This window comes from Arvicola amphibius, chromosome 12 (genome assembly GCF_903992535.2).
Source record: "Arvicola amphibius chromosome 12, mArvAmp1.2, whole genome shotgun sequence".
NCBI classification, from domain to species: Eukaryota; Metazoa; Chordata; class Mammalia; order Rodentia; family Cricetidae; genus Arvicola; species Arvicola amphibius.
This window is the reverse complement of record NC_052058.2, coordinates 15,252,460-15,271,686: the sequence shown is the minus strand read 5'-3', so window position 1 is coordinate 15,271,686 and position 19,227 is coordinate 15,252,460. Positions and strand designations below refer to the sequence as shown.

General features: G+C 45.1%; 1 protein-coding gene across 1 annotated transcript in view; it reads right to left on the bottom strand.

Moving 5' to 3' along the window:
- The window catches only part of LOC119827984 (kinesin-like protein KIF28P), a 43,748-nt gene that overhangs the window by 2,178 nt on the left and 22,343 nt on the right, over window positions 1–19,227 (bottom strand). Inside the window, exons 13-22 of the mRNA XM_038349979.1 lie at window positions 18,462–18,585; window positions 17,484–17,628; window positions 15,618–15,736; window positions 15,002–15,109; window positions 10,814–11,088; window positions 9,419–9,553; window positions 8,554–8,720; window positions 8,264–8,372; window positions 7,908–8,053; window positions 7,139–7,326 (exon numbers count right to left, since the gene is read on the bottom strand). Of these exons, the coding sequence (XP_038205907.1) occupies window positions 7,139–7,326; window positions 7,908–8,053; window positions 8,264–8,372; window positions 8,554–8,720; window positions 9,419–9,553; window positions 10,814–11,088; window positions 15,002–15,109; window positions 15,618–15,736; window positions 17,484–17,628; window positions 18,462–18,585 (1,516 nt within the window). The remainder of the gene's footprint in view (window positions 1–7,138; window positions 7,327–7,907; window positions 8,054–8,263; window positions 8,373–8,553; window positions 8,721–9,418; window positions 9,554–10,813; window positions 11,089–15,001; window positions 15,110–15,617; window positions 15,737–17,483; window positions 17,629–18,461; window positions 18,586–19,227) is intronic.

The window sequence follows — 19,227 nt, the reverse complement described above, 5'->3', positions numbered from 1 at the left end:
AGAAAATTGGGAATCAACCTACTTTCAAGACCCAGCTATACCGATCTTAGGTGTTCACCCAAAGGATATTCAATTATACTTTAAGGACACATGCTCAACTATGTTAATGACAGCATTATTCTTAATAGCCAGGACCTAGAAACAAACTAGATGTCCCTCAATCAAAGAATGGATAAGGAAAAGCTGGTACATTTACACAACAGTATTACCCAGCTGTAAAAAAAAAAAAAAAAAAAAAATTGACTTCATGAAATTTGCAGGCAAATTGATGGAACTAGAAAAAAAATAATTCTGAACGAGGTGACTCAAACCCCAAAAGACAGACATGGTATGTACCCACTCATAAGTGAATATTAGCTGTGAAGTAAAGGATACCAACTTAAATCCACAGCCCCAGAGACTAGATAATAAGGAGAGCCAAAAGAGGGAAGCATGAATTTCCCTGAGAAGGGGAAATAGAAGAGATCTCCTAGAAAACTGGGGACAAGGGACTGAGGAATGGAGGGATGGAAGCTTGAGGGAGTGGTTTGGTTGGGCTGGGTGTGGGAGGTGGGTTGGAGACAGGATGGTGGGGAAGAGCATTGAAGGAGTCTTGATGAGGGATAATTTGGGGTTAGGGAGAGACCTGGTGCCAAGGAAACCCCTAGGAATCCAAAAGGATAACCCTAGCTAAGACCCCTAGCAATAGTGGAGAGGATGCCTGAACTGGTCACTTACTGTAAGCAGATTGGTGACTTAATTGCTATCAGAGGTACTCTGTTCAGTAACTGATGGAAGCAGAGATAGAGATCCACAGACAAGCACTGGGCTGAGCTCTGGGAGTCTTGAAGGAGGGATTGTACAAACCAGGGGGGTCATGATGGGGAACCCACAGAGACAGCTGACCTGAGCTCATGTGAGCCCATGGATTCTGGACCAACAGAGAATCTCCATAGGATCAACCTAGGCCCTCTGCATGTGTGTGAGTTATATAGTTTGGTCTCTTTGTAAGGCTCCAAGATCAGGACCTGTCCCTGATGCTTGGCTGGCTTTTGGAAACCTGTTCCCCATGCTGGATTACCTTGCCCAACCTTGACGCAAAGGGAAGAGCTATCTATGTCCTGCCTCAACTTATTGTGCCAGCTTTGTTGAAGCCCTTGGGAGGCCTACCCCTTTCTGAATGAAGATGGAGGAGTGGTGGGGGGAACTTCAGTTGGTATGTAAAATAAATGAAAACGTTATTTAAATAAAATAAAAAATAGAAAAGGGTATTCTGAGTGCTGAGCGAGCAAGCCAGCCTGCTCACAGCTGGGCACTGATGACAAGAACTCATGTTTGCTGAGCTCCTCCTTCATGCTGAAAAAAATAAATGAAGATGTTATTTTCCCTTCAAAAAAAAAGGAAGGATTTCTATTGCTGTGAAGACACACCAAGCCCACATGAAAACATTCAATTGGGGCTGGCTTCCAGTTTATTCCTTTATCATGGCAGGAAACATGGAGGGATACAGGCCAACATGGTGCTAGAGAAGGAGTTGAATTCTACATCTTGATCCACAGAGAGCAAAAAACTGAGACCCTTCCTCCAATAAGGCCACACCTACTCCAACAAGGCCACACCTCCTAGTGGTGCCAGTCCTGTTGTAGGATATTTGATCACACTGTGAACCCAGAGATTGGATCATTTATGGAAAAACCCTGCTTCTAGTTGTGGTGTTAGCTCTACCTGAGCACACACCTGTAATCCGAGAACTTTCTGCTTGAATATTGTAAAATAAAACCAACCATAGGTCAAGAGGTGGAGCAAGTAACCAGTTGACAGGGAATAAAACAGTAAGAGGAAGTCAAGAGGATGGAGAGAGACACAGGAAGTAGGAAGGACATCTAGTTGGGAGAGTTTTGTTCAGTTGGCATAGGAGCAAGGTTCTTTTGGGGGCGACATTGGCAGAGGAAGAAAGTCAGCTGGGTGCTTGCTCTGCCTCTGAGCTAGTAGGCTTTCATGCCAGCATCTGGCTCCTGAGAAGCCATCAGATTTGGTAGGATACCTGGGAAATCCTCAAGGAGAGAGTTAAATCTACTAAAAGGAAAAAATTTTCCCACATTAAGAATGGGAAATATCATAATACTCAGGGTGTTAGGCCCCTGCATAGGGCTACTTTAAATGACATGGAAATAGAGAAAATGAAAAGATGACTGACTTGAGATTGACATACCAATTTATAATTCCTACCAGTCTGGTCATTGATATTTTATCCTTAAGAGGCAGGGTGGTTTTTGTGTTCAAATGTGGAAAGTGGGTTGATAGGATACAAGCCTTAGGAAGATTTATAAATGAAAATAAGAAAGTACTCATGATGAAACTGAAGAGGGGTGGCCCAAGGTTGTTAGAAAACCAGCCTTAGTTTTTATCCAGTTACTGGACAAGAATTACCAATATACAATAGGCACCCCTAAGGTTATCAGGGAGTTAAATGGAGTCCTATTAGATTTGAGGAGATTTAAGGAAGCAGTTGTTCATGTTTTATGTATTCACCCTATGTGGTGAATTCACAGGCAACTAGGAGCAGAAGTATCTCACAAGACTGGAAAGGTTTGGCAACAATAATATTGGAGGCTATCCCCAGTTACAATGATGAACATGGTGAAAAGAGTCATAGAACAAAAATCAGAGCTTGAGGTATTAATAATATTCCCCAAGATCAGTCGCTAGATGATGGTCAGTATGCTGAATTACAAAGGCAGCTTGAATTTGATGATCATGACGTGGCACTATATCATTTAGCAGTTTCAAATGCTTGGGACAAGGTTGACGAATCAGAGGTCTGAATCATTTACTAAAATTATGCAAGGTCCAAAAGAAGCTTTCACTATTTTTTTGCAACAATTGACTTCAGCTATAAACAGATTTAGTATCAGATCCAGAGTCAGACGACAATCAAATCTTTGTCTTTTGAGAATGCTAATTCAGTATGCAAAAGGGTGATTGGGCCTTTAAAAGAACAGCACCAATAGTTGAATGGATTAGGAATATGGCTGATATTGGATCTCTCATTTATGATACTACTCTAATAGAAGCATTTCTAAAAGTTTTAAGAAAAATCAAAATGTGAAATGTTTTAATTGTGGTAAGCAAGGTCATTTGAAAAGGGATGGTAAGCAAGGCATTCCTAGAAACAGTATTTTTTTTCCAGAGATTTTTTTTTTCTGGAATATGCAGAAGGTGTGGTAAAGACCAGCATTGGACTAAGGAATGCAGATCAATAAGGACCAGGCAAGGTAATCTCTGCCATCAGGAAGTACCCTAAGAACCTCCTACAGGCCCCAAGATCAAATTTGACTCAGTCATTCCCTGTCAACATTGAAAATCATTCACAGAGCATAAAAATGGACAAGCCTGTTGTTAAAAAACAACACTGCTCTGGGTATAATCAAGGGCAAAACAGCTTCAACAGATAAAACAAAAACTCAGGAGAGACCAGAAAAGAAGTATTTCTGCAAGCTGCTATAAATGATCAGAGATCAAAGCTAAAAATACAAATCAATGACATTGAAATTGAAGGGTTAACAGACACAGGAGCATATGTAACAATAGTTTCACCAAAATCTTGGCATCCAAATTGACCTCTTCAGGAGGTAAATATTTGGTTTCTAGGGATTGGAACTTTATCTCAGGTAAAACAAAGTCAAAGATGATCAAGTGTATAGGGCCAGAAAGAGAGATAGGAAAAGTAAAGCCATACGTGGCCATGAATTTATGGGGACATGATTTGTAGCAGCAATGGAAACAAAGATTTACTATTCCTCCAATCTCAGAAACAAACCATAAAATGAATACTTCTAGAAAAAAAAAGTAGTAAAAGGTATTATCAGGAACAGTCACAGACAGTTCAGGTTATACCTAAGCAGAGCACAGTGGCTGTTGGTCTTTCAAAGGTACCAACCACCCTGTTTAAAATGGGTAACTGACAAATCCATCTGTGTGGAACAACGACCTTTGACATCAGAAAAATTACAGGCATTAGAACATCTAGTACAGGAACAGCTCAGTGATAAACATTGAATAATCAACCAGTCCTTGAAATTCTCCTATATTCTTCATTAAAAAGAAATCTGGAAAATGGAGAATGTTAGCAGATTTGAGAGTCCTAAATAAGGTGATTCAGTCAATGGGCTCTTTACAGCCTGGAATTCCCTTACCCTCTATTGCCTAAGGGGTGATCTATTATATTGATTTAAAAGACTGCTTTTTTACTATGCCTTTACAAGAACAAAGGAAAATTTGCCTTCCCAGTGCTTAATTAAAATAATGTTCATTGGGAGGCAGAGGCAGGCAGATCTTTGTAAATCCAAGGCCAGACTGGTCTATAAGAGCTAGTTCCAGGACTGGCTCCAAAGCAACACAGAGAAACCCTGTCTCGAAAAACCAATGGATAAATAAATAAATATAAAATAATGTTCAACATATTAACAGGTACTACTGGAAAATTCTTTCACAAGGAAAGTTGAACAGTCCCACCTTGTGTCAATATTTTGTACAACAGCCATTAGAACTAATTCATAAAGTTTCTTCAATCTATAATTTACCATTATATGGATGATATCTTACTAGCTGATTCAGACTCAGATACCTTAGGAAAAATGTTTGATGATGTAAAGAGAATTTTGCCTTGCTGGGGATTACAAATTACTCCTGAAAAAAAAATACGAGGAGATCCTATCAGTTATCTAGGATATAAGATAGGTTTACAGAAAATTAAACCATAGAAAGTACAAATCAGGAGAGATCAATTACAAACTCCATGATTTTCAAGAATTGCTGTGAGATATTAACTGGCTATGGCCCACAATTGAATTGAACTCAAGAGCTAAGTAATTTATTTTGAACCTTACAAGGTTATAACAATTTAAATAGTTCAAGGAAGTTTTCAGCTGAGGCTGAGAGAGAATTGGCTTCGGTAGAATAGAAATTACAGGATGCATATGTGGATTGCATGGATCCATAGCTTGACTGTATTCTAGTTATTTTATCTTCTACTCGGTCTTCCACAGGAGATTGCAGAGAGAAGATATCTTAGAATTGATATTATTATTATTAGCAAACATAGTAAAAAAATTAAAGACCTATGTAGAAAAGGTTTCAAAACTGATTCTGAAAGAAAAATTAAGACTTCGTCAATTAGTAGGAATAAACCTAGCAGAAATTGTGATACCTTTTACTAATGCTGAAAGTGCCTTATTATGGGCAGAAATTGAACATTGACAAAGAGCTTGCAGTAAGTTTTGGGAGAGATTAGCAATAAATATCCCAAAAGCGAGAGACTTCAGTTTTTAAAAATAACTAATTGGATTCCCCCTTGTATAGTAAGATGGATACCAATTTCTGGAGCCCCCCTACATTCTATACTGATGCAAATAAATAAATCAGGAAAGGCAGGTTTTGAGTCAGGAAAAATAAGTGGCTCAAAGTCCTTATGATTGGGTTCAAAAATCAGATCTGTAAGCCATTCTTGTGGGTATTAATAGATTTTCCTGGATCTCTTAATATAATTACTGACTGTCAACATTCAGAAACAGAACTTATTCCAGATGATTCAGAATTAATTTTGCTATGTATTCAACTACAACAAGCAATCAGAAATAGAATTCATCCTTTGTACATAACATATATCAGATCCCATATAGGCCTACCAGGTCTTCTAGCACAAGATAATGATGAAATTGATCAGCCATTAATAGGAAATGGGCTAGAAGCCTCAATTTCATAAGCAACCACTTTAATAGCAAAGATTTGTAAAGAAAGAGTTTTCTATCATTTGGCAACAAACCAAGGAAATTGTTCTTTGTATAACCAAACTCCATTACCTAAAGGAAGTAACCCAAAAGGTACCCAAAGACATGAAATTTGGCAAATGATGTGTTTCATTTTGCAGTTTGGAAAATTAACGGATGTGCACCATACTAGAGATACATTTTTAGGATTTCAGTGGGCAACTGCTTTAAGTTCTGAAAAGGCTACTTCTGTGATCTCATGTTTGCTAGAAGTTATGGCTATTATGGGTACACCTGCATAAATTAAGATTGACAGTGTTCCAACATACGTCTCTAGTAAAAGTGAAACAATGAATCAAGTTTTTTGTACATTACAACATAAAGCATATTACATATAAGTATACTACACAATCCTACAGGACAAGCAGTTATAGAAAGATCTAATCATACTAAAAAGGTATGCTTAATAAACAGGAAGGGGTAATAAACGCCCCAGAGATGGTGCACTGCCTGGTTTTGTGTGTCAGCTTGACACAAGCTAGATTCGTCAGAGTGGAAGGAGCCTCAGTTGAGGAAATGCCTCCATGAGATCCAGCTGTAAGGCATTTTCTCATTTAGTGATCAATGGGAGAGGGTCCAGCCCACGGTGGGACCCTCTTGGTCCCAAGATCTATAAGAAGGTGGGCAAAGCAAGCCATGGGAAGCAAGCCAGTAAGCAGCACCCCTCCTCTATGGCCTCCATCTCCTGCCTCCAGAACCCTGCCCTGTTTGGCTTCCTATGCTGACTTCCTTTGGTAAGTCAAACCCTTCTTCCCCAACTTGCTTTTGGTCATGGTGTTTCATGGAAACAATAGAAACCCTAACCAGGATAGGTTACACGGTACTTTATTTATATCATTTTATTTTTTTTTTTTTTTTTTTTTTTCTTTTTCTTATTTCTTTTTTTGGTTTTTCGAGACAGGGTTTCTCTGCAGCTTTAGAGCCTGTCCTGGAACTAGCTCTTATAGACCAGGCTGGCCTCGAACTCACAGAGATCCGCCTGCCTCTGCCTCCCGAGTGCTGGGATTAAAGGCGTGCGCCACCACCGCCCGGCTTATATCATTTTATTTTATTTTGGATTTTTGAACAGGGTTTCTCTATGTAGCCCTAGTTGTCCCAGAACTCACTCTGTAGACCAGGCTGGCCTCAAACTCACAGAGATCCACCCACCTTCCTCTGCCTCCCGAGTGCTGGGATTAAGGGCATGTGCCACCATTGCCTGGCCAGGATCCACACTGTTAAAGCACTATTTTTGCTCATCTGCTCACACATACACCTCCCGTCTCTGTGCCGTCAAATCTGTAGGCTCAATGGAGTGCTGTCTGGGTGTTGCAGGGAGGCCGAGTACTCACGGGGGGTCTGCACTGCCGCAGTCTGAGCAGCTGTCGTCTGGCCATGCTCATGCCTCCATAGAACACCTTCAGGGCTCTGGCCAGCTGTGCATCGCAGCCGGCTTGATGAGCACACATCTGCTTGGCCTCTCTGACTGCCGGCAGCTGTGCTCTCACCTCAGCTCCCTCTGGGTTATCTGCCCTCTGGGCTGGGGTACAAAAGAAAAAAGTATGGGTTTCTCTGTGTAGATTTGGCTGTCCTGAAACTCACTCCCTCGACCAGATTGGCATCAAACTTAGAGATCTACCTGTCTCTGCCTCTACCTCCTGAGTGCTCAGATTTAAGGTGTGTGCCACCAGGCCCAGCATTGGGGACATTTTATGTTTTCACTTATCAGCATATTTCCTTTGGAGCCACTCTAAGAAATCTTAGAGGGCAAAAGAGAAAGTGTTCTGGTTTTTTGTTTATGGACTAAGATATGAAGTAACTCATAACAATTTTCTATTCTTCTGGAGCTGGAGGTATGGCTCAACAGTTAAGAGCACTGACTGCTCTTCCAGAGAACCTAGGTTCGATTCCAAATGCCCACATGGTGTCTGTAACTGCAGTTCCGGGGGGGGGTGGGGTGGTGATGCTCCTGACAGCCTCTGCTGGCCTCTGTGGGCACACATGCACTCAGGCACACACATGTACACATAAAAATAAGCAAATGTGTTTTAAAGACAAATAGCACATTCCAAATATGGGATTTGGGAATGAGATGAGCCAGCAAATGGTACTGTCTCTCACCCTGTTGAGCAGAGCCAGTTTTTTCCAGCGATGCCTTGAGAAACACGTTTTCTTCTCTGAGGGCTCGGTTAACGTCTCTGAGCAGCTCCGTCTCCCGCTCTAATGTGAGCAGTTTCTGATAAATTTCTGGTACCTGGTTTGACATGCTCTACAGAAGATATGTCAGCTCAGCTTTTGTGGAATTACCTGCACAATGTTCCAGACTAGAGGTTCATACCACCTCGTGTAAACAAGGATGGAATGGGGGCAGGGGCAAGGAGAGGTTTTAATCCCTTGGGACACACTTTCATAGGAGGGATGATTTTTAGGGGCTGTCACCGAGATTGTTTCCCCCTTGTCATCTGCCACGAGTACACACCTGGCTCACACTCTTCACACTGGACAATTTCTTGGTATCTACCACAATGTGGCCTTCACCTGGGAGCAGGCTGTCCAGCTGAGAAAAGCCTAATTCAGCACAGCCTTCTGCAGCGTGGGAGAGAGGACCAGAAAGACCCCAGTGAGCTAAAGTGAACGTGGAACCCCAGGTCTGGCAGAAGATGACGCTTACCCACTGCTCCCCAGACCCGCCTGCCTCCCTCCGCTCCCTCTTAGCATGAAATCTGGTTGAACAGCACACCTCAGAAAGGATGAACAAGCAGAGTACCTTGGAGGCCCCACAAGTCAACGACCAGGGCATTTGTCAGTAAGTAATCCAGAAACTTGCGAGATGCACTCAAGGCTACAACGTGGACAGTCTCTTCGATCCGGGGGTTCACGCTCTTCCACACAGGCTTGGTATACAGAGTGTTTGGGAGATCATAGATTCTGTACCTGAGCCGAGGATATAAAACATAATTGAAAACCAGAAGGGGCATATCTATGAAGAAAATAAGCAGATGAGCCACAGAGTCACAGTGCAGTTGAGAAGCGGTTTTCCGCCTCCAGCGCTGTCACTCAGCATGAACACCATCACCATCGAGTAGGTAAGTCCAACAGGCAAGAAGGGGTTAATCAGTGTTTAAAGTGCTAGGTTTCCTTGGGAAGTGTTCGGTATGATTTTTTTTTTTGAGACAGTTTCTCTGTGTAGCTTTGGAACCGTCCTGGAATGCACTCTGTAGACCAGGCTAGGCTCGAACTCAGAGATCCACCTGCCTCTGCCTCCTGAGTGCTGGGATCTAGGGTGTGCGCCACCACCGCCCAGCACATTTTTTACTCCTCCAAAGCATTCTTTCTTTACCTTTCAATATCCTTTGAACCGAACGAATCTAACCCTTTCTGGTTGTGTCTGTTCTTAAACAACATGGTTTTGGTGGATATTTCTTGTAGCATTTCAAATATCTGACCCTGTTGCTTTAATCACATAAGAGACTCAGCAGCCATCCTAGGCATGTGGAGGGCCGTGTGGCTTCTCTACGTGATGGAGAGAGTAGCCATTTTGCAGTTGAACAAACAAAAAGAAGTTTGTGATAAACTCATCTACCAGGAGCCACACATTTGTGTGTTCATGGACGTGTAGTGTGGATCCGTACCCCAGCTGGATGCCCCGGCGTGCATCTTCCTTTAGCCATTTGACACCAAGGCATCCGACAATGTGAATCTGGAAGTCAAGCCTCTTGCCCAGTAGCTCCAGGGGATCAATAACCATATCTTCCTCCCCACGGGCCCTACAGACGAGAGTTGAACATCAGTCTCTGGATTAGGCTGGACTCAGGCTAGTTAGCATTCAAATGTCACAGAAATGAAAGAGTCCTTAAGAGAGATAGACAATTGCTCTGGAGGGCTAGATGGTAGTATTTGCTGTAGAATCCATTCACCAAAGAGCCAGTTCTGGATGGTGCTTCTGGCAAAGAGAGCTCACAGCCCAGAGAAGAAGCCAAACATCTCCGTGTGGCAAATGTGTGTGGGTAAGATGCTAAACTCAAACTGAAGATGGTTGGTCCCACTGGGGAGGAGGAAGGGCCAGCTGTCTGCTCAGAGGCTGCAGCCTAATTTGTCATCTGCCTTGGTGAGTCAGTCAGAGTCCAGAGTCAACATGATCCCTCTGTCCTTGGAAGCTGACTGGGACAGCTTTCCGACTGGGACCTCTCTTATGACAACCAAGCTCTTAAAGGCTGAAACTCACACATAAGAATATCATGTTTTCAGTGTGACCATTGGGCACCTAGGTGGCTAGCACAAACAAGTGACGAGCCAATGGCCTGAAGTCCCTACAGACACTGCTTTTGGTCAGCTTGGCCTTTTGGACCCAGAACTACAAGACTCTCCTACACCCTTCTCAAGGGGGTTTCCTCTTCATCAAGACAAAAGGTCACATTGGATGTTTGTACCCAGCCCAGGACTCCTGTCAGCCTCTGTGATTACAATTGCTGAAATACTGTTATATAAACATCCTATGGCCTAAAACATAATAAAACATGAGTTTAGGGACAGCACAGAAGGATCCAGACACCTAGCGACCCCCCTTCCCCCCACCACCACCAAGGAGCAAAGCTCTGGCCTCTGCCAAGAATGGAGACGGGAGAACAGAAACCAACTTTCTGCTTCTGGCCCTGATGCCTGCCAAGTGTGACAAACACCCTGTGGAGTGGATGGCAGACCTGCAAGGTGCCAGGAGCAGGCTGTGGCTGAGGGTGATGTCCACAACACAGGCTTCGTTCCCAGGGTCCCCTCATGGACCAGCCCAGGCTTTGGGTCCTGTGTTCCTCACGCCATCTGCTGTTTTGTGGGATGTCCTCCTGATTCCCTGGGTCCCCAGGACAGTGCTGAGCTGTCTCTAATGTTAGCCATTTGGCAAGAATCAGATTCAACGAGGTCAAGTCATAAATGAGCTCATGGGTAAACCCTTAAGGGACCAAGTTGATTTCCCTCCCCCCTTCATGAGAATGGGGCTCTTTTGAGCGTCCTGGGAGGGGACCAAGACTCACCATCCCTCCGGGGAGCAGGGAGTGATGCGGATGTGCAATACTGCCTCCTCCAGCCCGTCACAGTTCAGAAACTCCACCTGCTCCTCCAGCATCATGCGGTAAGCCAGAGACTGCAGCCAAATGTGTGCCGAGCCCAAGTGGACAACTTCCACAGGGTCCCAGAAAGGGTCATCTTCCTGAGCCACCTGGCTCTCTTCACTCTCTAGAAAGTGCTGGTAAAGTTCCTCCATCAGGAATTTCCTATTGATAAACTTTGCTTTTGACCAAATCCATACCTGGGGATGCAAATGGGGTCACCCAGCATCTTAGTTACTTTTGTATTTCTGTGAAGAGACACCATGACCGAGGCAGCCTGAAAATGAACATACTCAGCTGGGGGCTTCCTTGCGGATTCAGAGGGCTAGTCCATGATCATCAGGAGAAGCTGGCAGCAGGTCAGCAGGCATGGCCCTGAGCAGTAGCTGGAGCGTCACATTCTGATCCACCAATTGGAGGCAGAGAAAGACTGGGCCTGGCATGAACGTCCTGTGACACACCTCCTCCCACAGGGAGACACCTAATCCTTCCTAACACAGTTCCACCAACTGGAATCTAAACATTCACATGCATAAGCCTATGAGGGCCAATATTATCCAAACCACCAGGCCATGTCCTGCTTCATTTGCTGCTTAAACAACCCATCTTTTATCCAGCCTGCGCCTCCTAATGGGTGGAGTTTTGAGAAGACCACATACTATTTTCATCAAACTTAACTTTTAGAGGCCCTACCAGAACCACATTTTAGTGATGGCAGTAGAGCCAGAGAGATAATTATGGCTGATTAAAGAGAGGCCATGAACCAAGGCGGCTTGGTGGTGTCTAGAAGTTGGAAAAAGCAAGGAAATAGATTTAACCACTGGTTTTCCACAGAACACCATGGCTCAGCAAGACCTGTGTTGGACTCACAGCCCACAGAGAGCTAAGTTAGACCTTGGAGTCAGTGAGTGACAGCGCTTGTCATGGACGATAGATGACAAATACTGAACAACTGGTCTACCGGAAAGCCGAGCGGCTCTACAGCAAATGCAAAGCCAAGTGCTGGGTGGACAACCCCTTCCACCTTCCCTGTAGCTAAGCACACAGGCACGTTAGCTCCATTTCTCAGAAGCCCACAAAGGGGGTTCCATTCTTGTTCAGGGGTTCACCAGTGAGCAACAAGTCCAGGACAGGAGTTACTGCCTCACTGGGCAAAAGCAGGGCCTCTTTAAATACCTGCTATGGAGAGAAACTTAAGAGAAATCCAGTTGGAAATTTTCTTGACTGAAAATGTCATATCAGAAGGGATATGAAGTAAAACCAACAACCCCTTTGACAACTAGAATAAAAACAAAAGCCAATGGATAAGGCCTTGTCTCCATGAACATCACCTTCAATGGGAAAGTTGCATGACAGATTTTTCTGTCTCTCTGGCCTCCAGGCACGCAAGGAAGCACCACAGAGATGTATGTTTCTGTCCCATGCTCACCTACCTACCTATACCATCTGGGTAAGCTTCCGGGTTTTTTTTTTTTTTTGAGTCAGGTCTTTATTATCTCTATTCCTGCTGGCTATCCTGGAGCTCATTATATAGACCAGGCTAGCCTTGGAGACCCACCTGCCTCTGCCTCCTGAGTGCTGGATTAAAGGTGTGCACCACCACCTTGGGTTTCTGGTCTACAGGTAGGGCTACACAGAAACTCTGTCTCAAAAAATAGAATCAGGCTGTCGGCAGGTCTGTAGAGCATTTCTTAACTAGTGATTGATATAAGAGGACTGAGCACATGGTTGGTGGGACCACCTTGCGCTGGTGGTCCTGCGTTCTATAAGAGAACAAGCCGAGTAGACATGAGCAGCAGGTCAGTAAGAAGCACTCCTCTGTGGCCTCCAGATTCCTGACTGCCTTGGTGTGTGAAGTCCTTTTGTATGTGTTATTTTTACTCGTTAATGAATAAAGAATCTGCCTTGGCCTGTGATAGGGTAGGGTAGAGCTGGGAGGGACTAAACTGAATGCTGAGAGAAAGAAGGCGGAGTCAAGCGATGCCATGGAGCCCCCAGAGAGACAAGCTGCCAGCTGGAACCTTGTTGGTAGGCTACAAGCCTCATGGTAAAATATAAAATAGAAATGGATTAATTTAATATGCAAGAGCATGCTAGAAATATGCCAGAGTCATTGGCCAAGCAGTGTTTTAAATAATATTGTTTCTGTGTGATTATTTTGGGGCTGAGCATCCAGGAATGAACAAGTCTCCTTACAACAGATTGGTGTGGCCAACTAAATTCACTTAAAACCTAAGGGAGTTTGGGAAGGAGTTCTAGACACACACACAACAGTTTAATGCAGTTTCTTACTCTGTTGATGGCAGCAAGCAGAGACACGGCTCCTTTAAGAGGTTTCCTGACTCAGCTTTAGTGGCAAGAACTGCGCGGTTTAAGGAAAGACTTCCTGATTCGTGGCTCTTTTGGGGGGCTGATGCCTGCCACCCACTTCAGGTCCAGATGCTTATGTGTCCACTCAGGGTCAGTAGGAAACTAGCTGAGACCATGCCCATGGCTCAGCACTCCCCACCTAGGCAGGCTGAGAATCAGGTCTGCAAGGCTTACAAAGGCAGGAGATCATGGTGGATTCCCGTCACCATACAGAGAGATATTTCCAGGCTATGCAGTGTGCTGCATGGCAGATTTAGCTTTTACTCAGATAAAAAGGGCTTATATGCTGCACGGTGCTCCCCAGAGTTGAGGTGGTGAGGATGGCTCCCACCAGGCTGTAAACATGCTTCCTCCATGTTGGACTGGGCGGAGCAAGCAGGCAGGGCCATGTTGGCTCTAGCCACATCCACTTAGCATCAAAAAAGGGAGGCGCTTCTGGTCAGAAAATAATTACAGATACACAATAACGACAGATTCAGATAAAAAAGACCTAAATGGGTCACAGTGTTGGATAAATGTACATAGGCTTGGGAGAGAGAAGAAAAAGAGTACAAAGAGTTATGAAAAGTAAATCATTTAAAAAAACTCTATAAAGAGAAAATACAGTCATAGATTAAATAAAGAAAAATAAACCACATAAAGACAGAAAATACAGAAAGTCTAGATTATGTATATTATGGTGTTTTCTTTGAATTTTTTGACTGTGAAGGAGCTAAGTACATAGAGATATTTCATTGTATGAGCTGCTAAGCTAAACCAACCTACCCATTTTAAAGGTATCAGGACTTCAGAATTTGGGTCTAAGGAAATGTTATTTTGGAAAAGAGGTTCTTCTTTTGTTTCCACAGAGGATGAGAACCTGTGGAATTCTTCTAGACTAATGTGGTTTGATGGGCCAAGATCACACAAAAGGCCAACCACCACCAAAAATACTTCACCCAACAAAAAACAGGAAGCAATTTGGAGAGAACTACACCCAAATTCCCAAATATTGCTTATAATGTTTGTTTACATTGAAAGGGGGATAGGCTGTAGATATGAATATTTTGTATTATGGATCTTGGTTTATTTATACAAATTTAAGGTCAATTTTGTTATATTATACTTCTGCTCTTGATTACAGTATTATTTTTGTGCAGCCCCTTTAAAAATGTAATATATAGGGGCTGGAGAGATGGCTCAGAGGTTGCCTGCTCTTCCTAAGGTCCTGAGTTCAATTCCCAGCAACCACATGGTGGCTCACAACCATCTGTAATGGGGTCTGATGCCCTCTTCTAGCCTGCAGGCACACACAGACAGAATATTGTATACATAATAAATAAATATTTTTTAAATGTAATATATAATTAAGAAATACAGGTTAATAGAAAGTCATCTATAAAAGTCAAGCTTGTAATCATGTTAGTTAGGTTTTATAGATGTACAGAGATATTTCAGATGGATAGTTATTCTTCAAACCTTTTAAAAGACTATAGAATATGGCATTTAAAGTGTTTTAAGAACTTAGGGCTTTTCTTGACACTGAGACACATCTGTTCCTGGCAGCACAAATTACTTCAAGAGAATGATGGGCACCAAAGAGGCTCCTTATGAAGTTGGTTAGACATTTGGGCAAGGAACTGCTCTTGCCTGGACGACTTGATATTATGCTGTATGAACTGGACTTGCAGGACCCACAGAAAAATGACTGCTGAAGTTGCCTTAAAAAGAGACAACTCATGCCTCCCCACTGATGGGTCTTACCTCATGAGTCATTGGTTTGGTCACCTTCACCATGACCTCTTTCTGGAGGTCGAAGCCCCTGGAATCTGATGATGCCAAGTTCTTCACCTTCAATTCCATTTTAAGTCCCTGGTAAAGAGACAGCTCACTAAACAATCCCCTTGTTCCTATTCCTTTTACAGTCTCTTCCCCATTCTTCCCAGCCCCAGGCTTCGTAAAAGAACACAGCCTGGCTCTTCCTGTTCCTTGGAGTTTCTGCCCCACCAAACAGAACACCAGTATCTCCCAGTGGTATCCTGGAACTAACGTTTATACTTCCTAAGTTGGTTAACTCCCTTTCAAGGCTCCTGCTGACTGGGATCTTGTGCTCTCAGGAGCTAACCCCAGCCCAGGTCCACTCTGTGGTATATCAGCCACTGAGGTGCTGGAGGGCACAGGGACTCCAGAGGTGGTCAGTTATGGCCAGTAAGTGCTGGTCTGGGGTGCTAGTACCAGGCACTCAGCTGGCTGGGAAGGCCTGAGGGTTAGTTTACCTCTGTCCCTAGCTCTCAGTGCCCTGTGGGAAAAGCCTCATCCTTCTCCAACCTCAGACCTTTGGAGACCTGATGTTCTGCCATCACTGGGGGTGAAAGGTCACCTTCTTTAGCTCCTCGCTCATCTGATTTGCCTCCACAACCAGTGGCATGAGTTTGATGTAGTCCTGGACCACAGCTAAGACGCTGGGGTCAGCTTGGCCATCTCCGGGGCTCCCAGTACCTAGCGAGAGTCATGGAGGAAGTGAGTCTGTTTGTTCAGTGACACTTTTCTCCTTCACGAAACACACACACTCAGCTGTTCACTTACACTGCCTCAAAATCTTGGCTTCAAGGCCCTCAGTCCAGTGTAGTTCTGGACTGTCCAGGAAGGAGGGTTAAAGGAAGTAGAAGCCAATGGGCCAGAGGAAGGGCTGAGTCCTCGGGACCCAGCAAGTAATCTGATCTCCTTCAGTTGAGTCTGGGTGCTATGGAGGAAGGGTCATAGCGACTATGGGGGTCCTGAGCCCCTCTCCAGACTTGGGCGAGTACTGCCTCGTGTTAGGCCCTGTCTGCTCCTTAGAGACTTCCCACCATGGGTCACATGGCACCGATGCCTCAGAACTTCCCACCAGGCTGCCTTGAGAACCTGCTATTGTCACCGGGACCAGAGTGCTTCAGCCCAGGGCCTGAGGTTTGACGAACTTTCTGTGACCACTGCCCCTATGCTGGGAAGGCATCTGCACAGTCAGTTATGGAGAACTAAATGGAAAGGGTTATTTGTGGATGGTCTTACTATGGCGCTGTGTGTGTGTGTGTGTGTGTGTGTGTGTGTGTGTGTGTGTGTACAGTGTGCATACAGAGACCAAACAAAGAAAGGGGTTATGTCGTCTATCACTTTCTACCTTATTCCCCTGTGGCAGCATCTATCCATGAACCTAGACAAGCAGTCACCAAGCCCCAGACAACCCTCTTGTCTCTGTCCCTCATGAGCCAACACTCAGCTCTTTACGTGGATGACAGTATAAACCTAAGTCCTCTAAGTCCTCATGGCTAACCCTAGCCTTGGGTTTATATCTAGAACTTGAGAAGAATGTGTGTGGTAATCCCAGTTCTCAATAGGCTGAGGCAAGTTAACACCTTGAGATCACCTTACACTATATAGTGAGTTTCAAGCTAGCCTTAGGTACCCTCGTGAGATCTGAAACAAAGTATGGTGGCTCATACCTGTCATCTCAGCACCCCACTGTCCCTCAGCTGTGGCTTTATTAAGGTAAACAGAGTCTAGCCCCAAGAAGCCAGTACATCACAAAGACCTCAGTGGGATCCAGCCAACTCTGTGTATATGACTTGGGGCTGGGGGAGGAGGTGTGGGAAGGTGTTAAGGAGCTCTGCCTGAGGAGTAAGGGGAGGTGGACGGGCAGAGAGTGGAACCTCTAGGAACCCGTGGGAATCCTAGATAGTGCAGGAGTGGAGGGTGGGTTGAGGGGCAAAGGATTATATTCCACTCAGAAATCCAGAGCTGCAGCTTCTTCCAGACCAGGGCCTGGACCTCGCCCCTCCCCATCTCTCCAGGCCAGAGCAGGCTCTCAGTGTGTGCTATAGCGCTCCCCCCCACTGGCTGAAGGCTTTTATCTAACCCACCCATCTCCTCAGCATTCTTGCTTCCACTTGCTGCACGGAACACGCTCCCATACCAAGCTTCATATCATGGACTGTCTTCATCCTCATCCCTAGGGAAGGGCCAGTGACCTTAACACACTGTTGACATCTATTCAGTTTTCTATATTTCTATTTCTCTATTTCTATTTTGGGGCTGATGATGTAGCTACACATACACACACAGAGAGAGAGAGAGAGAGAGAGAGAGAGAGAGAGAGAGAGAGAGAGAGAGAGAGCGCTCTGAGATTTTAACTTTCTGCATCCTGTACTCTGACTCCATGGAAGCAGTTGCTTTTATGTCCCCAGGAAGGCAGGTCCAGGATGCTTACCAAGCATGTCCACACTCACTCCTTCAGCAGCTGCCCGCTCCAGCTGGAAGAAGTCATAATCGTATCTACTCAAATCATCTTCGCCTCGCTCTGAGGGAAACCCGATGTAGAGGAAGGCACTGTTGGATCCCAAGATGATGCGGTCCTGGGAGGGAGAGCGTAGGGAGGAAAGGCCTGGCCTGCTCCAGAGTCCAGGCTTCTCGAGCAGGAGTGGAGAGAGCCGAGAACAATCTTGAGTCCGTGACCACCCAGATTCAGCCCTCTGCCAGGATGTGGAACCACCGTGATCTGTGTGGGCTGAGTCTCAGAAGAAAAGCACGGGGTGGGGGTGGGGTTCTGTAGCGTGCACTGGGGTCTGATTCAGATTAGGTTATCGGAGATCCTCTGAGAGGGCAGAGGTTTAAGTGCAGACGTTATGCGGGGGCTTTTCAGTGAGGCTGACCACACTGCTGATGGGCCACTGAAGGGAAGTCCTTGGGACAGTGAAGCTAGGGAGGGCTCACCCAGCGCTTCTAAAAGGGGACTGAGCCTCCTGCCTGTCTCAGAGGCTTGTGGCTTCTGTGTATAGCGATTGAGGGAGGGAGAAGGCTTTTGGGCAGCCAGTAGAGACTCCAACCAGGGTGGCAGACAAATGGGAACAAAGAGGGACTGATGTAGGCAGATAACTTGTCACTTCCCCGGGGCAGGCTCTCTTAGGCCTCAGACTTCAAAGGTGAGCACCAAGAAGGGTCTTGAAGAACAGCCGTTTCCACCCTCCTTGTGTTATAGGGGATGTTCCCAAGATACAGTAAGTTTGGGAGCCAGTCTGGCCCCCAGCCTGTGCAATCTGGCAGAGGTAGGAAGCCCCAGGTCTGGCCAGTCCCTCTCACTGTTGACAGGAGACATTTCACAAGAGAGTCCTGTTCTCCCCACCCCCCGCCCTTGTCACCATCTTGAAGGTAGCATGGAAGCACTTCTGTGGCTGGGCAGGGGACGTACCAAGTGCTGCAGCTTTGTCCTGCTGGTGACAGGGACCCCGTTAACAATCACCTTGCACTTGCCATGTGGTGCGACTGTCACTTTACCATCCAGATTCACGAAGGAAGCGTGCTTATCTGAAATCCTAAGAAAAAGAGTCTGTCAGGGTCACCCAGTAGATTATGATTTCAAGGCTGGTTGAGTTGCACAATGAGACCCACAGCTGTCAATGGGGAAGCTCCCACTTTCCCTCACCCCACACTGAAGCTGCAGGGCCCGAGAGGGCAAGGAGTTGGAAGATAACAAAGATGCTTTTCTATTGACAGAGCAAACTCTAGCTGAGGGCCTGCAGCTGCCAGGAACCACCAGCTGCTGAGACCATCACAAGTCCATGAATGCTACAGCTAGCAATGGAGAAATGAAAACATGTTTCATTAGCCAAGATTGTGTATCAAAAGGTAGTAAAGAGCTGTGGTGTGTGTACACCAGGGGAAACAATCCACCAGAAAGGAGGAATGGATTCCCAGGATGTCAGCAACATGGGTGCAACTGGAGAGCATTATTAAATCAACCAGGTACAGAAAGACAAATAACCACATGTTCTCACCCATACATGGAGGTCAAGACACTGGTCTTGAAGAACAGAAGAATGCTTGCCATAGCCGGGGGTGAAGGAATGGTTAATGACCACAGGGGTAGATCTTAATAGGAAGAGAGCATCTGGTATTCTACAGCATAAGCTTATGAGGCTCAAAGTCATTAGCTGAAAGTTTTAAAATCCCTAGTA